Consider the following 22,861-nt stretch of genomic DNA (forward strand, 5'->3'; position numbering starts at 1 on the left):
AAAATCCAGTATACTCCTCAAAGTATACATAAATGGTTTGTTAAAAATATTTTTGATTATGAAATTGAGATCGAGGATGGGTATAATAATATTAGTCCTTGGTCAATTTTAAAACACTATTACCCTGAGGATTGGTATTTTACTCCAAAAGATCTTTCAAAACCTCAGGAATATTATCATAATATCTTACTTGATACTGACTCTGTAAAAATTAAACATAATTTTGATCCTAAAAATAAATCTATTATTTTGTATTCTTCCATAAAAATCCAAAGAGTTATTCATCCTAAAGATTGGCCTGCTCCATCCCTTTATACCCCAGTAAAATTCAAAGTTTTATATAAGCATGTGCATAGTACTACTTATAATTATTTTGACTATAAAGAAGCATGGGAAAAAATTTTCTATATTCAAAATCCCACTGCTACTCATTCGTGGTTAATTTATTTTGATCAGTCTTTTCGTACTGATTTAAAGATTCCAAACTGGTTTAAAAAATGGTGGCAAACAAGGGGATTATCCAAGGATATTCTCCCTCCTCCTATCATCTCTTTATATCAATACTTTAAAGCCCATTATAAACCTAGACCTGAAGAAGCCCATATTCCATCCTTAATGTACTATTGTATGGCCTTCTTTACGCCCTGGGTATATCAATGGTATTTGGACACTCAGTATGCCATAGGAACTCAAATTCCTATGTTGGTAAAGCGACACAAGATTAAATGGTGGGGATCATTCAAGAACTCTACCACTGAACTTAAAATCGATCAATGGATTCGAACTAAACTTTCTGGTACACCTGCATTAACCTATGCTACAACTCTTGCTTTAAAGGATCAACCTACATTTGGAATCCAAAAAGCACAGTGTCAAGCCAGGTTAGCAGCGGCTAAAACACCTGATGAGTATAAAAGAATTTGCCAGGAAATGTTCCAGCAGCTTTCCACAGGTTCAGATTCTCCAATAAAAACCTCCTCAAGTAAACCGCCAGCAGGTTCTTCAGATAAATCGTCATCCAAACCCAGTCTTAAAGGCAAAGCCAAATGGGCAGACATGGCGTCCTCCTCTTCGTCAACATCATCATCTTCCCTTGTTTCAAGTAAAGATAGTAATGATGATATTCTTCAATCAATAATAGTAAAAAGTAAAGCTGACAAAAAAGAAAAAGAGAAAGCAAAGTTAAAACAAAAAAGCAAAGTAAAAAGAAAAGAAAAGAAAAAGAAGGACACTTCGTCCTCATCTGACTAAATGGCAGAAGGAACCATATTCCTTCACATGCTTCTACAGTAAAAGACAAGCTCCAATGGCCGACCAAGCACTATTCCTCTACAGTAAAAAGTCGTGACAGACAGAGTAACGTGTATCAACAGTAAAAGTAAACAAGAACGATTCTTTCTTTATAAAGGGAGCCTCTCCCCTTGTGAAGGCATAAGTTTAGTTTTTAGTTAAATTACCCATAATACCTCTCTCCTTCTGTGCTCCTAGTTCAAGTTGTAAGAGTTCAAGATTGGAGAAAGTCTAAAGTAAAATTATTGTAAGTTTTAAATCTTGTATTTATATTTTGTAAGTAAATAAAGTTTGTATTTTATCTTAAACTGCTACGAATATAAGTCCGTGTTTACGGCACCTTTCTCTTCTCCCTCCACACTCTGACTTAATTCTGGGGATCCCAGGTTAAGGTTGCAGGAACCCTAAACCTTTGTGTTAAATTGTTGATTAAATCTGTTATAAGTATGCTCTGTGGATGCAGCTTAGTCTGATCTTCCATATCAGAAATATTGTGTAAATTGTATGTTGATTCTAAAGTAAAATTATAATTAATGAATTATATAAGTATTCATATAAACCCAATTAATCATAGTATTTTAGTTCACAGTTATAATTTATCTTTAAATATTTGTATCTGTATTTATTTAAATTCTAGTAATAATCTTAGCGCTCTACATATATATGACTTGTAACTCTTTTACTAAGTCTTAAACCCTATTGTTTTTTATATACGTTAAAACTTAAAAAGCATCTTATATATATATATATATATATATATACCAACAGGAGGCAACTCGGTGATCTCCATCCAATCTAGATCATTAGGCGCACACAACAGGAGGCCACCCTGCAGGCTGCGATCAAATCTAGATTTTCAGGTGCGCAACAACAAGCGGCCATCCTGTGGTTAATGGTAACGGTAACGGTAGGTGCACACGGGGGCGCCGATCTCCCATTTACCCGGCTAACGGTAATGGATCCATATAACGGTAACGGTATATAACGGTAACGGTAATCAGGATCCATATAACGGTAACGGTCTCACAAACCCATAGTGACCCACTTCATCCCAATTCCACACAAACAAAGCATAGCATTATCACAACACAATTAATCAAACATTGCAATCAAATGCAGACATATTAATCAATTAAACATCGTAATGCAATGCACAATTAAACATCCAAAATCAATGCAAATAAATAAATAAATAGTATTAACAATAAACAACGATAATAAAATAAATAACAATAATAACAAAAAAATAATGAAAATAATTAAATAATTAAATGAATAATAAAGATAATAAATAATCAGAGCACTCTATTTATTATGTATTAAGTTATAGAATTAATCTAAATAAACTTATTAATTATGTCATTAATTAAAACTAGTCTAGGTTCTATTGAAATTTCGGCAGCACCTCCCCTAAAATTTGACTAAACCACAATCCAACAATATAATATCTAAGCCCATCCGTCGGGCAATTCAAATCAACTCATCCCGTCCACCATAACCTTATTTATCAATTATTCGATCAATCAATTCACACAGCCCATCCATCGGGCAATCAATTCAACCATCCCATCCACTTCAACCTACATGTATCATCCATCAAACTCACATATATACACTTAATAGTTTCAAATTAACTAATTAACAAACTATATTAACCTCCAAGCATGATTCAATGATATTATTAATTGCTTTAAAACTATTTACTTGTCTAAGCCTTAAATTATAACTCTCTCCTACCAATATTTATTAAAATTCCTAAATTAGCTTACATAAATATTAGCTAGGAATTCTTATCTTAATACCGAACCTTCTAGTTGTAACTAATGTTCATGAAATATATATAACAATATGCAGAACTAATTTGCATCCACATTATACCGATTGATTCTTAGCAAAAATTATATTTGATTGATTATTCATTCAAATTTAATTTAATCAACTAATAATTATTAAGTTTAGAATTTATACCAAAAATAGGAAATTGGTCTTAGAACGTACCAATTGAAATTTGGGTGACAATTCCACGATCCTCGCGAAGAGAGGAAAATTCTGTCCTTGGTGCCTCGCCGGAGTCTCGCCGGTCGGTCACCGGAACGCCGCCGCCACCGCCGTTTACGGTGGCTGAAAAATCAATAATGCCCAGAAATTCGCCACGATCATACCATCCAACTCGAAATTCACCAACGATTCCATTTCCGGCGTTGGTTTAGTGAGATCAACCCTCTAGTTGGTCGAAACGAGCTTGACAGTTGCCCCTTACCGCCATTCATGGTGGTTCCAGCTCCTTCCACCAAAACCGTCGTTTCTTGGATGGAAATTGTTCACACAAGACAAAGGAATCAATGAGAGCTCACCTTGAAGCTTCACGTTGCCAGAATCGCCTGGTATCGCCGAAGATCGAAGAACAAGAACTATTAATGGGGACAGTCTCATTCGCGCCACTGGAGGCTCTGCTAGCGGGGAAGGAGGCCAGAAAATGGATCAAAGACCCCAGGGAAGGCGATCGCCACCTCGCTCTCGTCGAGCGGTGGTCGGAAATGAGAAGGAAAGGGAGGAGAAGCAGGCTGTCGCGCGCTCAGAAGAAGAAGAAGAGAGGAAGAAAAGAAGAAACTAAGTCAGTTTCTAGATCATTCCGGTTCAATTCGAACCGATTTGGTCCGATTCAATGATTTGGCTCGATTTTGCTCGGTTTGCAGGTTTTTCACTTGGTTTTCAGGTTATTCGTGTGGTTTTCGAAAAATCAATTTGAATTTCGGGTCCGATTCGATTTATTTTGATTAATTTAGTTAGATTCCGTAACATTTCTCCATTTTACTCCATAGCAATAAAAACAATAATAATAATGATACTTGATTTTTGGATAATTAATTCATATAATAATCACATACATATAAATATATTTTATAATGGATTAGTAACTGGAGTTCTATATTATTTCCTAAAAATTTTTAAGTGTTCTCAAATCGAAGATTCCAATAATATATTTTTGGGCTTGGGCCCAGCTGGCAAATTTGGGCTCGAATCGAGACTGTATTCTATTCGCAGTCCACATAGTCAAAATTTCTGATTTTTAATTTAATAAAAATTCGAAGGTTTCAAAAATAAAAATTCGGGGTGTTTCACGAATCCAGAACCACCGAAAATTTGTCCAGTGTGGTTTTCATTGGGCTAACCCTTTAGGGTACAAAAATAAAAATATTAATTAATTTAACTAATATTTAATATAAAGTTATAATTTTTAAATAAGCATAAATAAAATGATAAGTATTAGTTTAAAAAATAATAACAATTTCATTAGTAGTTAATTTTATGAAGTTAATTAAATCCAAATATAATACAACTACAAATTAACTAGCAATTAATTACGAAACATTTATAATCTAACCGTTGAATACAAATAAATTATCAACTACATGAATTAGCTGAACTAAACACCCTTTAGTTTGGTTCAAATTTGTTATATACAAATAATCTAATTGTTGATTTCAGTTTGGATTTTTGATTTCAATTCAACTCTAATTCAAACCAAATCAATGACCAAGTTTAAGTTTAAGTGTAATGTATAATGTGTAATAGGTAATAACTAAACTGTCAAAATTTTATTCCGTAGGTGAAATGAGAAACTTTTCAAGAGGTTAACCCACGGTTTTATCCTACATGTGAAATGAGAAACTTTCTAAGAGGTCACTCATCCTAAGACTTTCCTTAAGCGAGGACGCTTTAGTTATGAAGTTCTTCCAACTCTCCAAGTCATTCCACCAAAAAGGCACATTTATGTTAGTTTCTCCCGTTTTAATGTATGATTTGATTCATTTTTATGTCTCTCACTCCATTATCCTAACTAGTCTCGCTATTCTAGAAGTCTGCCAGGAACTTTGCTCTGCTTGCTCTCTTTGGACTTCTTAACTAGGAAGTCGCATAAACTTAGGGATACTTGAGATAGAAACTAGCCACATGTCAAGTTTTGTTTATTGAGTGTATGTTTTAGTTAATAATTTTATGAAATTGTATCAGCAAGCTCAATCTTTATACCGTTATGATGCTTATTTTATGGGAATATAGTCTAGTAAAACTTTTAAAGACAAATAATTATCGCACAAAATAAATCAACCTTGTAACTTGTTTTGCATTAGTTTTTAAAGTGGTATTTAATGTTTTAATTAGGATTAAAATATTATCTTTATTATTTATATTATTTGGGGACATAATGTTTATATTAATATTTAAAAATTGAAAGAATAAGTGGTTGATGAATGAGCCAAGATTTATAATCATTAAATATTAAAATTTTTAAACTTAAAAAAATGGGATGCAAAAAAAAAAAAATAATAATAATAATAATAATAAAGTCTTTTAATGCCATCGGCAACCATTTAGTTATGTTAAATGCAAAAATACACTCTTCTACCAACCAATTAAGTCACCCAAGGATATAATAATTTGGCAAATCTGATCTCTTTAGATCAAACATTATACTTTATTTATTAAGTATCGTGTTGGCGGGTAAGACAGCACTAACCAAAGCTGTCAAAGCTCAGAGATTAGTTTAAACCAGCACTTTCTGAAGACCATATCCAATTATATGAATATTTTAAATTTAAATAATTAGTTAATTGATAGTGATAAAGGCTTGATGCGCTCAGAGCTGGCAAAGTTGCTTCTTCACCCATTTTTATGAAATGACCCCATGTGCCTCTATCTCACTTGTTAACGCAAGAGCTTTGTTTAATCACTATTTTAAGTTTAAGCAATATTGGTTTAATGCACAAAATTTCTTCAACTTCACTTTTATCCCTGTGGCACTCTTCAGTTCTCAAGAGACCACCACATGCTTCTAAAGTAGTATTTTACAGCCACCTTGTAGATTCTTATCTACGTTAGCCCATGTAAGAAATTCATCAGCTTTACCAGGGGCAATTCAAGGGCAATTTTATCATTAGACCTCTTACTATTGCATTTTAAGGTTGCTTAACAGCAAAAAGAAAAAAAGCTAGTTTTTGTATAATACTTGAAAATGAAGGGTAGCTGGTAAGCAAAAAAAGAGTAGCATCCTTACAGTTCCTTACTAATATTAAAGATCCAAAAAGCAAACAAAGAAAAGGAAAGAAAAGCAAGCGGAAACCATAACTATAACTGGAACAAATGGTTTGCAACACAAGTGTCTGGAAAAATCCTACCAACAAGACATTTCCTAGAAGTATAAAGAAATCTGCAGATAAAAATGAGTAATACAATTCCCTTCTAGCTGAGACTTAATGGTTTTGAGAGTAATCAAAACTTAGAGGTTGCTGACAGAACGGCACCTGCAAATAACACCATCCAGAGAAAGTTAAATGTGAAGTCAGAAACATATACCTGAAAGAAACCAGTTTACCATAAAAAAACAAGAATCCCATAATTTCAGAGATGCATTTTACTGCGCTAACTTAACATAGAAAAGATGGGAAAAAAACACAACTTGGAGATTGCTCCTTAACACAGACAGCACACAAACTTAATAATACATTCCACCGTACCTGGAAAACAGCATGTCTAAATTGCTCATATGAATGTGCATACATCATCGAAGCGCTAGGCCATTGCACATATGCAGCATCTCCTGATGTTTGATTTGATCCCACAGCACAGAAGGGGCTCATAACTGGGCTTGCAGCAGGCCTGTAGCCGAGTGCACTTTGAGTCCTTGGCATCTGGCCTAACTGAGGAAAACCGCTATCATACTGAACAAATGGGAGTTGAATCTTTTGCATATGGAATGGTGTCAAGTTAAAGCTTTGATTGGTTGGAAGGCTCCTTATGTACCTGTTTCAATTGAGATGACTATTTAGTTTGAGAAATGAAAATCTTTTCTTTTTATTTTAAATGCAAAATTAAGAGTAAGAAGAGCCAAAACATGATTTGGCTCACAATTCCATAAGTTAACAATTCATCATGGAAAAATTAATTTAGAAAGGACAACAAAGTGCCGCAACTTGAAGTGAAAAAAAAGATTGCCGAAAATAGCATCCAAATAATGAAGCCACCCACCACCTTCATAGCTACAAGACCAAATATAATGAAAAATAATCCTTACCGTTCATAACTTCGGTCGTAATCTGGGTCAGTCCGATCTTTCTCCCTATCTCTCAAAATGGCGACCCGAGATGGTGCACCATCCCTGGTGTAAATAAATTTTTCTTGATCAGTCGCTGAGTTCCTGAAACCTTGATGCTCATCCTTGCTTGAACTTGCGCTTTTTCTGTCTATAGAACCCTGGGATACTGTATCATCTGAGTTGGGACTGCTAGGGCTACTGAAGATGCGAGCTCGTGCCCTATCATACTCCTCCTTTCTCTCTTCTACACTTCTTACAGGACTCCGTTTGATCCCAAATTCATTAGATTCATTGATGGACCCTCTATTAGGCCGAGGCCTAATGGCAATTTTAAGGTGTTCAGGTTTATCACTTTCCAACTGTTTAGCAGGAATTTCAGATAAGCGCACTGCAGGGTATCTGCTTTCTGCTGTTGTTTTCTTCACGAGGATTTTATTTGTCAGACCATCTATGCTGTTATCCTGTACCATCGTTATCAGACCATAGTGTTGAGCAACACGGTGTGCTGCAAGCCTAAGGTAGGAAGTAGGGAAATGTTGGAATTCAAATTGTTGTTGATCGGGGTTTTGTAAAAACCTCTGGATATCAAGTTCCATCCGTAAAACTGAACAAGAAATTCAGGAAAAAGTAAGTTTGTCGATCATTAAAAAATAATTAAAAAAAGAAATGCACTATACACAAATAAAAATATCCAACCCGATTGTGTATCTTATACTGTCATACATAACACTAACTTCAGCTTATAAACGAAAAAAAGGATTATTATTACTGAAACAGGCAATCCAACCCTTAAAAAGGACTTGCTAATGCAAATGGCTCTGGGGGCAAAAACATCTATACAAAGACATTCCTAAATGTTATATGCAGAGAGAACCATATATATATATATATATATATATATATATATATATATATATATATATATATGTCTGAATCTCTTTCTCTCTCAGTTCTCACACTCATACATGCATGTGCATGCAGAGAAATATGCAGTTCTCTCAAAATATGCATAAGTGATGACAAAAAAAAAAAAAAAAAAATCAACCTCTAGGTCATTTTGATCCATGAGAAGACATCAACAGTTCAATACTCTTTATCTGCAATACTGGGAGGAGGAAAATAGAGGAAAAAGAATCAGCTCAACTCTGAGACTCAAACATTTGTAGAAGACATTTACAGGCTTAAAGACAGAGAGAAGCACAGACAAAAAAGCTAATTACATCTGCCGATTCAGGCTTCCTTCCCATTCTTTTGTTGATCCAAGCTTCCTATAAGGAATAACGATGTCTAAAGTTTCAATTTTATTTAGCTGGAGTTTCATGTTTCAAATTTACGGTGATAGATGTGATATTTAACACTTGGTGTTTCCTTAGCACTATCCATAAACATATCAACAAATTCAGAAAACTAATATAATGGTAGTATATAACAAGGACCAGAAAAAAGAGTATATACTCAATACTGATAGAATCTATGTAAGCACTTATTAACAACCATGTTATAATTTGAACTTTGGTATATCAACAATGAAACTTAATGTTTAACGTATCAAACATATACATGCTAAATTTCTGATTGATTGAATATCCATATACTATTCATCTATATAACACTTTAAAGGTGGACTTCCATTTCATCTGGTTATGAATATAATTTTCAAAAAAAAGATGAAATACTTACTGATATTGCAACCTTGTTATAATTTGAAATTTGGTATATCAACAACAATCTTAATGTTTGTTGAGAGATTATATTGTAATTGTATTTCTTGTATCTCATCAATCGATTACATAGGTGTATATATAAGGAATTCCTATGCTACCTAGCTATTTAGGAATACAAATCATAAACTAATTAGGAATCTAACTCCTAATAGAACTCTATTTACAACTAATTCTTAACACTTCCCCTCAAGTTGGAGCATAGATGTTAATCATGCTCAACTTGTTACAAACTACTACTTTCAGGAAAGCACAATACCATACTCAGCAACTGTACCCACTTCATTATAGCAATATAGAATCCCAAACCAAATAGTAGCAGCAGAATTAAGACAACACACTTAGGTTGTCGAAACAAATCTCACTGAACCAACTCACAGTGCTGTTTCAAGCTTCCATAATCAATGCCTCAAAGAGGAAGTCCAACGCAGCAAAGGAAAATCTAGCAAACGAAGCACACCACTGAAGGCCAAGAACACAATGCAACTCACTGGGGTTGCACTGCTCTCGACAAAGGAGAAGGTTCAAAAGTAGAATACCCGTAACTACAGCAAAGGTGCAGTACTAAACCCTAATCAAAAAGGAATCACTAGAAAATCACCGAAAATTACCTAAACTAATTGTCACAGGAAAGGAAAAATATGTTTCCTCAGCAAATTAAAGCAACAACGGTAGCAGATGATTGCCCGACACAGCTGCAACAGAATCACAACAAACAAACCTATTGAATATGCCCAAAAATGACGATGCAACTCACTGGGTTGCACGTCTCTCTTCAAGCCAACGTCGAAGAGAGGAACCGGAGTGAAAAAGACCATTGGACATGCGCCAGCAAGTGAACAAGAGCAGGAAGAAAGAGGGGGCGAGTGGTGGCCATTCGCTTGGAATCCGGCGACCGGATTCTGGGGAGTTGTTGATCGACGGCTGGAGAATATACTTGGGTGTGAGGCAAAATATTAACCCTAGAAAGGCTTCCTAGGGTGGCAGTGGCTTCTCGTAAAGGAAGTTTCGGGAAATTTCTTTTTTTTTTTTTTTTTTTTTTTTGAATGGAAGGCTCTGATACCATGTTGAGAGATTATATTGTAATTGTATTTCTTGTATCTCATCAATCGATTACATAGGTGTATATATAAGGAATTCCTATACTACCTAGCTATTTAGGAATACAAATCATAAACTATTAGGAATCTAACTCCTAATAGAACTCTGTTTACAATTAATTCTTAACAATGTTTAACGTATCAACCATATACATACCAAATTTCTGATTGATTGAATATCCATATACTATTCATCTATATAACACTTTAAAGGTGGAGTTCCATTTCATCTGGTTATGAATATAATTTTCAAAAAATAGATGAAATACTTACTGATATTGCAAAACTGGTTTTTTCCAAATTTCCAAAAATTATGAGAATTGTAAATGTGTTATGTAATTAAGCAGGTAGAACCATTCATATAAATCAATCACATTGGTTTAAGCTCTGCCCATTATGCTATTTGTTAAATCCAAACCATCAGTGAAATCATAGCAGTGAGTGTTGCAAGCACACTCTTTTGCCAATGGAGGGGTAGGGTGGTCTTTTGATACCATCAAGGGTAGCGTAGTATACTGTTATATAATACCAGTAAGAAGCACTACCCATGTGTTTTAGATTAGCCCATGGTCCAGAATGATTTACTTTTAACATATAGTTGCATAAATTTTCTATAGCAACATTTCTCTTATAGGACTCACACATGAATGGCCTCCATGGAACCATGGTGCAATTCTTGACATTATGATAACTAATATTCTCATTTCTCAAGCAATCTAACCATTTGTCAACTGAAAAGAGGAGATGAAAGAGGTGATGAACATGAAGAAGAAACATATATGTTCATTTAAATATCCTCTCTTTTTATAGGAAAACTTTTGATCTTTGATACAAAATCAAGGGCAAATTAGCAATAGTGGGGCTCAATAAGAATATTTCATCGAGAAATAATAACAAAGTACGATATATTATATGGGGAATATTTCTACTTTTAATTCCAATTCCATAAAGAAATTGGAGTACAAACAAAAATAAAAAGGACAAAATCATCGTGAAGTAGGACAGATGCACCAGTTGTTTACTGCAACATGGTGATTGTGTATGTGCTGATCACATTCCATAAACAATTAGATATACAACATCCTCAAAAACTGTAGATAAAGAGTTGTAGAGGTCAGCTTACTTGCAGAAAAAGCAAACTGAGGACGCATTTGGTCCCTGAATATCATGGAATATCATGGGAATTGAATAATTATTCCATATAGAGTAATTATTTTTAGCTTTGCTTCAGATTTAGATGTCGAATCATTTTTCCATGGAATAACAATTTTATAATCTCATGTTTTCGTTTGTAAATGTGAAATAATTATTATTTATAATAAGTATTTTCAAAATCTATGGAATACAAATTACACAAAAGTGCAAGATAGTTATTTCATTTCATGTAGTATTTATTCTAATCATTCTCCTAAGCTTAATAATCCCAAAAAATACCAAAAAATGTCTAAGTTTGAATGTCTACTATCTTGGGGGTGTCATTTGTCCTTATTTGATGTCCTTGCACATCTAACCACCTCCAAGGTTTGTATGATGGCTTGGAGTTAAAAGATTTCAGCAGAGACGAGACGCATCCAATAATTTATTTCATATTAAACCTACCTTTTCAATTAAATTGCTTAACAAATAATCTACCTTGTAATCTATAATATTTATTTCCTTCAACCACAACAACTTGTTTATCTGTCAGTATCAAACCTAAATTAAAATTCACAGCTTTGCCATCCCAGACAATCAAATAACTTGAAAAAAATTCCACTTCACAGCCTCCCCATAAGATAGAAATATATCCTCCAAAGATTATTGATCTCACCTTAAGAAACTTCAAAAGTAATTTCAAACAGTAGCTATTTCATTAGGAGTGCAACGACAAATAAGCTTCAAAAAGTAATAACTGAACATAACTAAATCCAGATCAAACAGTATCATCTCTAAGCAACAGTTAAATATACTTTAAAGAGGATACCTATAAATCTGAATATAGATGGAAAACTAAACAAAGATGCTACAAAATTTACCTTAATCTAGGGTAACATATAAATGTTGAAGAAGTCTAATCTGTTTAAAGAAGTGAGGCTCAATCAGTAATGCATAGGGCCATCAAACTAATAACAATCTGAATGCATAGAACCAAGGAGTAGGTAGTCTGTTTCACACGTCTAATTGACTAAGATGAAGTAGAATACTAACATTAATATTAATATAATGCATAGCACCGAGGAGAATACTGTTTAGGAAATTAATGAAAACCAGAATTAGCATATCGAGGAGTATGACCGTTTTAGAAAATATAGACAACTAAACAAGGCAACAAAATAATCTACGCCTCACATAAGCATGAGATCCTATGATACACATTCTCTCCATAATTTGGGATGTATACCACAAACCACATTATAACTCTACATGATTTCAGGCAATTAACTATAAAGTCTATGAAGCATTAGTTCAATTTATTCCAGAAGTTCAAATGCCATTTAAATCAAGATTTGAACTTCAGTCAAGCTCTGGTAACACCTGAGAAGAGGGGGAAGAGAGGTGGGGTGGGGGAGGGAGAAGACCATACATTATGTCCTTCCATGAACAGATGCAATATCATGGGCATGCAAATTTAAACAATATCATATTGACAAATAATTATAAACCTTCAAAACAAGCTGTCATTATCCTCATGTGTGTAAATACAATTGCATGCTCTAAATGCAAATCCAAAGGCTAGCTATTTACATAACTCCACACATTAGGGATATATTACATATATAAAACACAATTTTAGAACACTGCAAGAAAAATAGCAGATCTATGCTCCAGTTGGAACCAAATTAAATCCTGCAATAAAATACCCCAAAGGATCGGGTGACAAAAAAAAAAGCATGAAAATTCAAAAGCATGCCCTAGTAGATGGTAGAATTCATCAAAGCTCAACAAAGTATTAACTTCCTATAAAGAAGAAACAGCTGGAAAAAGTCAGAATCTTAGTTTCAGTTCCCTGGATTCTTCTGGAAACCAAAAAAAAGCAGGAAATACCCAAAATAAAAACCCAGATCTGATAAAACAAACAGCTTCCAGGTAATCAATTTCCAAATAAATCAATCAACCAAATCCTAACCCCACATTCCAGTACCAAAAAAGAATAATAATAAAAATATATATAAACCCATAAACAAAACATAGAAAACCGAAGTCAACATAAACATCCAGAAAACACAGCAAATATCAAACACCTAGAAACTCAAATAATCAAACAGATCCAAATAACACAAAAAAATTAGGATTTTGGAGCAAAAAATTAAAGCCTTGAGAAAATTATGAAAAAAGAACTAACTGGTGAGACGGTGACGTGGGTTCTGGAGAGCCTCGACCAAGAAGGGATCAACCATCGACTCCTTTTCATTGATTGCTACAGCCTGCGTCGAGTCCATGGCTTAATGACCTTTCTCAACGACACTACAGAACCTTCGTGTCTCCACGCTCCCTCTACAATTACCACCTTCTTCTTCGTCGACGTCGTCTTCTTCTTCGTCTTCCCTGCAGAGAGAGGAGGGGAAGAGAAGGCGTAGATGTGTCAAGACGCAAAAAATTGTTTCATTGTTAGAGAGAGAAAGAGAGACCTTTGTTTTTTTGGTTTTGTGGTCTTATCTCTCTCCTCACCCAAAAAGAAAGGGCAAGTAGGCGAGGGATGAGATCTTATATTTGTATCAAAAATCCAAAATCAAATCCAATTCTTATAATTTCCCTTTTTTTCAATGTGAACAGACATCAAAGTCCAACCCACCGTTTCATCGCGCACTTTGGACCCCCGACTTTCGATTTTTCCTTTTTGTTTTTCCGTGGGTTAATTATATTTTTGATGTCTGAATTTATAACTTTTTTAATTTTTCGTGTTTAAACGAAAACATTATTAATTGAATGTGTGGACTGTAATTTTTATTTTTATTTTGGTATCTGTTGACGATGTGAACAACTAAAAAATTATTAAAATTAAAAAATCATTAAAATTGAGTGGGACCTATTTTTACCTATTTGGACGCTTATTTGGACTGACATGTAATCTACGTCGTTATGTTAACATGGCAAATGCCTTGAAATGACTATCCTAACCGCATTTATTGAGCTGGAAAACTCTAAACCTCCTTAGTTTCCTCTCTCTCTCTCTCTCTCTCTCTCTCTCTCTCTCTCTCTCTCTCTCTCTCTCTCTCTCTCTCTCTCTCTCTCTCTGAATTAGCAATTAAAATGATGCTGCTTTTGCTGTAAGGAAAAAAATGTCAATCCCTCATATTCCTCTCTCTCAGCTTGCATCGCTGTTTGTCTCTCTCTCTCTCTGTATTTTTGTTTGCTCTATCGATTTACCTCTCTAAGTCTCTCATTCTTTGTCGATTCATCTCTAATTTCTCTGGCTTCCTCAACTTTCCCAACAACCGAACACTTCAAAGAAAAAAGTTCTAACAAAATATAAAAATAGAAAACTAAACAAGAGCTTAAGTATATAGTGATCCTCTCATTTTGTACAAATGTTTTAAATTGCAAAATATTTTCATCTTTCTCACTGTCATCACCATTTCCATCACTGCTGTCAATGTTGACAATATATTATATAAAAATCTTATACAAAACAAAAAAATAAAATGAAATGAAAAAGACATTGGCTCAAGATGAAGGATTTGCAAAACAAACATTCTAGAAAATATAACAGAAAAGAGCAGTGGCAACTTTGGCTCCAGTTCTCTCAGTTTAGTCGTCGGTCATGGATGCAAGCAAAAGCTTTTATCTTTGATTGTTTTCTCTCTATATCTGCTATAGTATCTAATAATTACAATTTGCACTATTATTATTGAGAATATGTTGGAATTACTCAAGGGAGGGTCAAATCTGGATTGGGAATTGAGAGAGAGTGGCAAAAAAGGAACAGAAAAAAAAGGAAAGTAAGGAAGCTTAAGGTTTTATAGTTTAATTAAACGAAGTTAGAATGGTCATTTCAAAGCATTTGCCACGGTGGCATAATGACATGGATTAAATGTCAATCTAAATAAGCTTCCAGCTAGGCAAAAGTGGGTCACACTCAGTCTTATTGTATTTTCAGATGTTCACCTCATCAAGAGACAATAAAATGAAAAAAAAATTAAAAGTTCAGACATTCAATTGATAGCATTTTCCATTCAGACATCAAAATAAAAAAATTTCACATGTTCAGACACTAAAAATATAATTAACCATTTTTCTGTAGTGGAGCTCTTGCCATTAGGGAACTTCTTTTTAATATTACTAGTTTTCTCGATTATACATCTTTAGTTGATTTTTAGTAATCATAATGACATGGATTAAATGTCAATCTAAATAAGCTTCCAGCTAGGCAAAAGTGGGTCACACTCAGTCTTATTGTATTTTCAGATGTTCACCTCATCAAGAGACAACAAAATGAAAAAAAATTAAAAGTTCAGACATTCAATTGATAGCATTTTCCATTCAGACATCAAAATAAAAAAATTTCACATGTTCAGACACTAAAAATATAATTAACCATTTTTCTGTAGTGGAGCTCTTGCCATTAGGGAACTTCTTTTTAATATTACTAGTTTTCTCGATTATACATCTTTAGTTGATTTTTAGTAATCATAAATAAATATAATTTAATTTTTATATATCTAATTTTTTTTATTTTATATACGAATAAAGCTCAATTTGCCCTCTAAATTTGGAAGTAATATTCAGTTTGCCTAAAAATCAACTTTTTGTACAATTTATCCCTAAACTTGCACCAAAAGAACAAAACACCCAATTTTTCATAAAAAAAAATATATATTTTTAATCTTTTTAACTAATAAAAATTATTTTAAAATTTTAAATTAAGAAAGAAAATTATTTAAAGAAATAACAATAATTATAAAAAAATTATAGTGTCTTATCTTTTATTCAAAAAGTAACTAAACAAAATATTTGATTTAAAAAAATTATAGAATTAGAAAATATTTGATTATATGAATATTTGGTAAAAAATTTTATTATTTTTTGTAATTTTATTTGATCTAAATGAAATATTTTATTATTTTTTAATTATATTTTGATTTAAATTAAAATTGTTTGAGTAATAAATAGGCTTTTTTTTCTTTTGGTGTAAGTTTAGGTGGTAAATTGCACCAAAAATTGATTTTTGGGAAACTGAATATTGCTCCCAAGTTAAGGAGGCAAATTGAACTTTATTCTTTATATATATATATATATATATATATATATATATATATATATATATATATAATTTTTATTATGAATTATAATATAAATAATTTATCTATGAATGTGTGCGTATGTGGGCGTACGTGCGTGCATGTGTATCTGTGTGTGAATAGAAGGAACTAATGAGATTTTCAATGTTTAATAAATTTGAAATATCCTACGATAGCTTTAGTCGTAGCTAATTTGAAAATTATATTTTATACTAACGAGTATTTGAATGACTGATTCGACATTCTTCTCCCTTAAATGAAGTTGAGGGTTCGATCCTCATGGATGGACCAAATGCTCGCTTGAAGCACTTTACCTCTTCATGGGCAACCTGATGCGAGCAAGATTTATTTGTAGCACAATGGGCTCGGATACTTGTGGTTAAGACAAGCGAAAAAGAAATTTACATTTTATTATTTGCTTCGATATAATTTCTAAATATTATTTTTAAATAAAAATATATATAGATAATAAAAAAGAAAAAAGTATACTAGAACATTTCTTTTATGTAATCTTTTTTATTAATCAATGAACTTATTTATTTGTTTATTTTAAATTTGCAACTTAGAAAAACAGGGAAATAAAATTAGATTCTACAATATTGTTTGCTTTGTAATTTTCATTTATTTACTTGGCTATAATCTTTTTTCTTTTTGTCTATCAATATTTTATTATTTTATTGGATATAATTTCTAAACATTATTTTTTAAATGAATATATATAGATAATAAAAGTATACTTTTTTTCCGTATGGTTGTAGGGAAGATTGAGGATTTATTTGGTGCGTTTCTTATATGTAATATTTTTTATTAACTAATGAACTTATTTATTTACTTATTTTAAATTTGCAATTTAGAAAAATAGAGAAACAAAATTAGATCTTGTAGTATTATTTGTTTTGACTATAATATTTGTAGTATTGTTTGCAATTAGTTAAAGAAGTGGTTGATTTTTGAAATTCAAATTGGTTATTTTTTTAATATAATTTGTTTCTTGTTATCAGTTGAGTTCCGAAAAAAGTTATATTCTTAATAACAATTTTTTTATTTTTTAATTTCTTTTTCGTTACTGAATTAATTTGTAACTACTATTACTTTAATTTAGTAAGAGATGTGCGGGTCCCGTATATATATGGCACAACCCAAGAGAGGGGGTGAATTGAGTTTTCTAAAAATAAAAAAAAAAATAACTTTCAAAAACAAAATCAGAATTCTGTTGCAGCGGAAATAGAATGCATTTGTGAGAGTAAGTTATTAAGATTAGAACTTCCTCACAAAGCTCTATGCAGAAAATAGAAAGAGTTTGTATAGAGCAGCTATTAATTAGAACTGCATCACAATATCTTAATCAATTTCAAACCTACTTTACGAAGGAAAGTTATTACGTTTTTGAACTACCTCATAAAGTTTAGACAAATATTAAAAAGTATATGAGAGACAGTTATTGAATTTCTAAACTGCTTCATAAAGCTTTAAGTAAATTTAGAAAACTGATTAAAACCCAAATTGTGAAATATAGTGAATATAGAAGAACAGATTAGAACTTGGTATATTCACAATACAGAAATCCAGAGTTCTAATGTTCAATAAAGATAAAGCTTATTCGAATTTAGAGCAACAAAACAATTAACAACTTAGTATTTCTAAAAGATTAATAGAAGTGTAAGTAAAATGGTATCAAGCAGAATTTTAGAAAATAAAAAGATTAACACAGCGATTTATAGTGGTTCGGCACTAACTCGCCTACATCCACTCCCCAATACTCATCTTGAGATCCTCCACTATGTTATCTCTTTTTAAGGACAAGAGACAAACCAACAGTACAAGGCAATAGATCAACACCTAGATCTACCATTTGTCCCACTAGATTTTCCAAAGGTTCTAGTCAACCTCAACCCTTTCTGTTTTTGCAGAGAGTAAAAACTCAAATTAAGACATTAGAATCCACACAAGGAGAATGTCGTTTGATAACCTATTTCACAATAGCTTTTCACCTAAGCTATTGCACAAATGTATTTCAATTAAAAACCTGTCTACAACATATTACAGAATCTATATAGATAAAGAGAAATGCAAATATAAGCATAGGAAAACCAAAAATCAAGATTAGAAAATCGTTTTAAAGAACATAATCTGTTTTTCAAAAGAAGTTGTTATAAAATTTTCTTTTCTCTTTTAAAAATAATACGTGAAGTAATAAGATGAAAAGAAATAAGGGGGTTGAGAGTAAGTTTTGAGAGATTAAAGATTTGATCAATGGATTTATACTCTTAAAACAAAAACTCATGTCTTTACAAAGGAAAGACACCTTTTATAGAGAGGGATGGAAATCCCGTTTTAGAAAGTAAAATCTCTACTTTTTAAATAAGAATATTGACTTTGCAAATTTAGAAGATACGAAGATCTTGTTGCCAAAAATATTTTGATTCAAAATCTTTTCTTTTAAGGTGAGCGAATAAAAGCAAGATTTGGGACTTTTCTTAAGGAATAGTTTCGGAATATAAAGATCTTTTTCAAAATATTTGTTACCAAAAATGATTGAGATAAAATCTCTTTCATTTAGGTAAGTGAGTAAAAGTAAGATTTTTATAGAGATAGTTTTCGAAAATGAGAAAATATTTTTCAAAATTTTGTTACCAAAAATGATTTGAGACAAAATCTCTTTCATTTAAGTAAGTGAATTTAAGAATGACATTTTTGCCTTTCAAGGAAACTTTTCGAAAATTATTTTTGAGAAAGAGAGAAAAAATATTTTTGTACTTATAAAGAATATTCTCTCTATCCTACAACGAATCCTAATATGTTAACCACTAAAATCTTCAATGGTCTTCATGATCTTCAATTATTCATGGATTTGTTGGAATTTGCCTATTTATTTATTTTGCTTAATCATCAAAATCTGAAGATAAAATTGACCATTGAGCCAACAATCTCCCCCTTTTTAATAATGACAAAACCAATAAATTTATCAAATATAAAATCATGTACTCCCCCTAAATTTATGCATGTCAATAAAATTTAAGTTCTAAACATTATAAATTAATCATGCAGCAAGATTAGAACTTATAAAAAGCTTCCCCTGAATAAATGCATTAAAATATCTATGGGAGTTTAGAACAAAAAATAGTTTTAGAAACTGATATTATAACTTATATTTAGAATTGAAATCTGAGTTCTAAAGTCTAATAATCAGAGCATATGATCAGAGTAAAAGAAAAATAGAAACTGATATTAGAATTAAAAACTAAGTTCTAATTTTAACCTGCAGAGCATACGTTAGAATAGAGAACTAAGTTCTAAAATCTAACTATCAGATCATCATATAAAAACATATAGCTCATATAACAAAATAACATAGATTAGAACATGATAAGCATTCAAAGATTAGTACTAAAAATGTAACATACTTCCTCATATACTTAATCACCAGAATATCTTGTGTTCTCCCCTTTTTGTCATTAGAAAAGAGGATTAGTAAACTGGAGCAATATAAAAGTAAAACAACAAACCTAGGAAATTTAACTAGAATTCAATAACATAAACTGCAAAAACAAACAAAGAACTAAAAATAAGTAACAGAAAAAAATAGTTTACAAAACATAGTCAGAGCAGATTAGAAAGAAGTCAGAAGGGTTTAGAATCAGTTCTAAATCTCTTAGAGCTTCTGAGGTTCTGTGCAGGAGAAGTTTCAACAGGACTCTTAGGACGTTTAGAAGAGGGATGCAGAAGAGGCTTCCTTCCATGAACTCTATGCTTTCCAGCAGTGTGCTTCACTCTCTTAGGCTTTTCTGAGGTAGGAGTGTAGGGTGTGTCCTTTATCTTTAGAGTAGCTAGGCTTCTCTCATTGACATTTTTCATCCTTTCTAAAGATTCAATGAGGGACTGGTTGTGTGCAATCATAGCCTTACTTTGTTTGATTGCCTCATCAAGCTCCTTATTATGCTCTTCAATGAGTTCTTTTTCCAGTTTGCCCATCATAGTCTCTCTACTCCTTTATAATGTCAAAAATTCTGATTTCTTCTTAGCCTCAACCTCAGTCTCTTTTTCTTCTTCACTTAATTCTAACTTTTCTATTTCAGCATCACTAGCTTCTTCTACTGCCTCTCCTTTTTCTATCTCTTCTTCAGGATCAACAGAATCCTTTTTCTCTTCAATTCCTGCTTGATTCTTTTCTTCTTCTAACTCTTTTTGTGACTCTATTTCTTCCTCAGCTACTGTCTCTTTTTCTTTTTCTGTTTCTTCCTTTTTCTCTTCTTTTAATTTTTCTCTCTTTTCTTCTTTCTCAACTTCCTCCAATTTTCCTTTTCCTTTTTCCAATCTTCTTTTCTTCTTCTTCTTCTCAGCTTCTTCTTCCTTTTCTTCTTTCCCTTTTTATATTCTTTCTTTTTTCTCAGCAACTCCTTTTTTCTTTTTCTTCTTCACTTTCTTCATCCTTTATTTTCAAAGATCCACTATCCAACTTTGAAACATTGTGACCTTCACTATTGTCTAAATCCCTTTCAAAAACAGGGGTAAGCACCATACCATAGGGTAATTTCTTAGGGTTGTTCTGCATTTTGTTAAAAATAACATGACACAGATTGAAGGGTTTCTTTTCAAGTATATGCCACATTATGCATAGTTTAACTTGATTTACATAAGTAAGTGAACTGCTCTTTAGATAAATAATGTGCACAATAAGCTTATACAACTACTTCATATTGTCATTCAAATTAGAGCACTCAATCACATTTTGTTTTTCCGTAGAACCTTTTCTAACAATTTTCTTTACAAACTCTTCCTTTTTATACCCATTTACCCTAGAAATATCCTTAATCTTTGTTACCCTAGACCCAGTATTTGGTATTTTGAAGATTTCACTCAAATCAGTGTAAGATAACACTCTGGTTTCACCCTTAATTTTCACAGAAATCGTCTCTCAACCGGTGGCTTTAAGAGAGCCATAAAACTACTTTACCAAATTCTCATAGCAAAGTCTATTTAAGGACAAAAACTCCATCCATCCCTGGAACTCAAATAGTTTCCTAAAGTTGAATTTTCCTTTTCCAAAGAACTTCCAGTCAATAACATATGAACGCATAAGAGGATAGGGATATAAAATAGCTTTACCTTTGCTGCAAGAGCCATAGACCCGTTCCTTCGATTTTTCTTCCCCTTTTAATTTTTCCGTTTTGCTTTTCGATTTGACTTTCTTTGAACTCGATTCCTCAATGGATTTCTTCTGTCCTGATTCTTTCTTTTCGTACTTCTCAAATAATCTCTTAAGAAGTTGAAGTTCTTATTCTGTTAAAGAATCAGAGGAGGAAGAAGTAGAACTTGATCTGGCCATGGTTAGGGTTTTTGACACAGATTCTGCTTAGGGTTTCGTCTGTGAGAAGGGAAAACAGTTTTAATAGAGAAGAAAAGTAATTAATTAGAGAAGTTATTGATTTTAGGAAAACACTTAAAAGAGAAGTTATAATAAAGAGGACAATTTTAAGAAATAAAAGAAAACGGTTTTAAGGAAAACTGAATTGACAAAAAAAATTCAAATAAAAGAAATAAAGGAAATGCCGCCAAAACTAAAACAAAACAAAACAAAAAAAAAATTGAAATTAAATAAACACAAAATAAAGTAAACACAAAAAAATAAACACAAAATGAAATCGACTGTTTTAAATTTTGTCCAAAAAATAGAATCTGATGGTGACATTAGAACTTCACATCAGAGCATTATGCATCTCTTTTAGACAAAAATGTTTTTGAAAGTCACACAGAATACAATATTAGAACATGACACAGAGCAAGTCTTTCAATCTCAAATATAGAAAGCATTTTAGAACATACTTACAGAGTTCTAAAGTTAAGAGTTTAGAACTAACATACCAAGTTCTCTTCTAATTAAACAGAATTCGGTTTCACTTAAAGGTTTAGTAAAAATGTCTGCCAATTGCTTCTCTGTAGGAATGAACTCGATCACTATATCACCTTTTTGAACATGATCACATATGAAGTGATGTTTGAGTTCTATGTGCTTGGTTCTAGAATGTTGAACTGGATTCTTAGATAGGTTGATGGCGCTTATGTTGTCATATTTAATTGGAACTGTTTCTAATTTCAGACCATAATCTGCCAATTGTTGTTTGATCCACAGAACTTGTGCAACACAACTTCCATAAGTAATATATTCTGCTTCTGCAGTAAAAAGAGCAACAAATGTCTGTTTCTTGCTAAACCATGATACAAGGGCACTACCTAGAAATTGGCAAGTTCCATACGTGCTTTTTCTATCTATTCTGCTTCCTGCAAAATCAGAATCACTAGACCCAACAATATCAAATGTATCACTTTTAGAATACCATTGACCCAAATTAGAAGTTCCACAAAGATATCTTAGAATTCTTTTTACAACAATTAAATGAGATTCTTTGGGACATGATTGAAATCCAGCACATAAACAAA

General features: G+C 32.2%; 1 protein-coding gene across 2 annotated transcripts; it reads right to left on the reverse strand.

Moving 5' to 3' along the window:
- Positions 1 to 6,391: 6,391 nt before the first annotated feature.
- Positions 6,392 to 13,855, reverse strand: LOC105647240 (Single-stranded nucleic acid binding R3H protein). Of its 2 annotated transcripts, XM_012233254.4 has the most exons (5): positions 13,528 to 13,855; positions 8,430 to 8,489; positions 7,364 to 7,988; positions 6,807 to 7,092; positions 6,392 to 6,593 (listed from the first exon to the last, which is right to left on the reverse strand). In XM_012233254.4, the coding sequence occupies exons 3-5, from the start codon at positions 7,978 to 7,980 to the stop codon at positions 6,543 to 6,545; spliced, it is 954 nt and encodes a 317-aa protein (XP_012088644.1). In that variant the 5' UTR covers positions 7,981 to 7,988; positions 8,430 to 8,489; positions 13,528 to 13,855; the 3' UTR covers positions 6,392 to 6,542. The 2 variants fall into 2 exon arrangements, with proteins under 2 accessions (XP_012088644.1, XP_012088643.1); XM_012233253.4 differs by lacking the exon at positions 8,430 to 8,489.
- Between the last annotated feature and the right edge of the window lie 9,006 nt (positions 13,856 to 22,861).

This window comes from Jatropha curcas, chromosome 2 (genome assembly GCF_041381405.1).
Source record: "Jatropha curcas cultivar XTBG-Jc1 chromosome 2, XTBG_Jcur_1.0, whole genome shotgun sequence".
In the NCBI taxonomy this organism is placed as follows: Eukaryota; Viridiplantae; Streptophyta; class Magnoliopsida; order Malpighiales; family Euphorbiaceae; genus Jatropha; species Jatropha curcas.

Bases quoted from the DNA above. Each gene is read 5' to 3' on its own strand.
- LOC105647240 (XM_012233253.4), bottom strand. From the start codon at position 13,624: ATGGACTCGACGCAGGCTGTAGCAATCAATGAAAAGGAGTCGATGGTT. The intron at 7,989-13,527 runs GTTAGTTCTTTT...TTTCTTGTTCAG, and splicing joins CCCACGTCACCGTCTCACCA to TTTTACGGATGGAACTTGAT. The intron at 6,594-6,806 runs GTACGGTGGAAT...TGTTATTTGCAG, and splicing joins TTAGACATGCTGTTTTCCAG to GTGCCGTTCTGTCAGCAACC.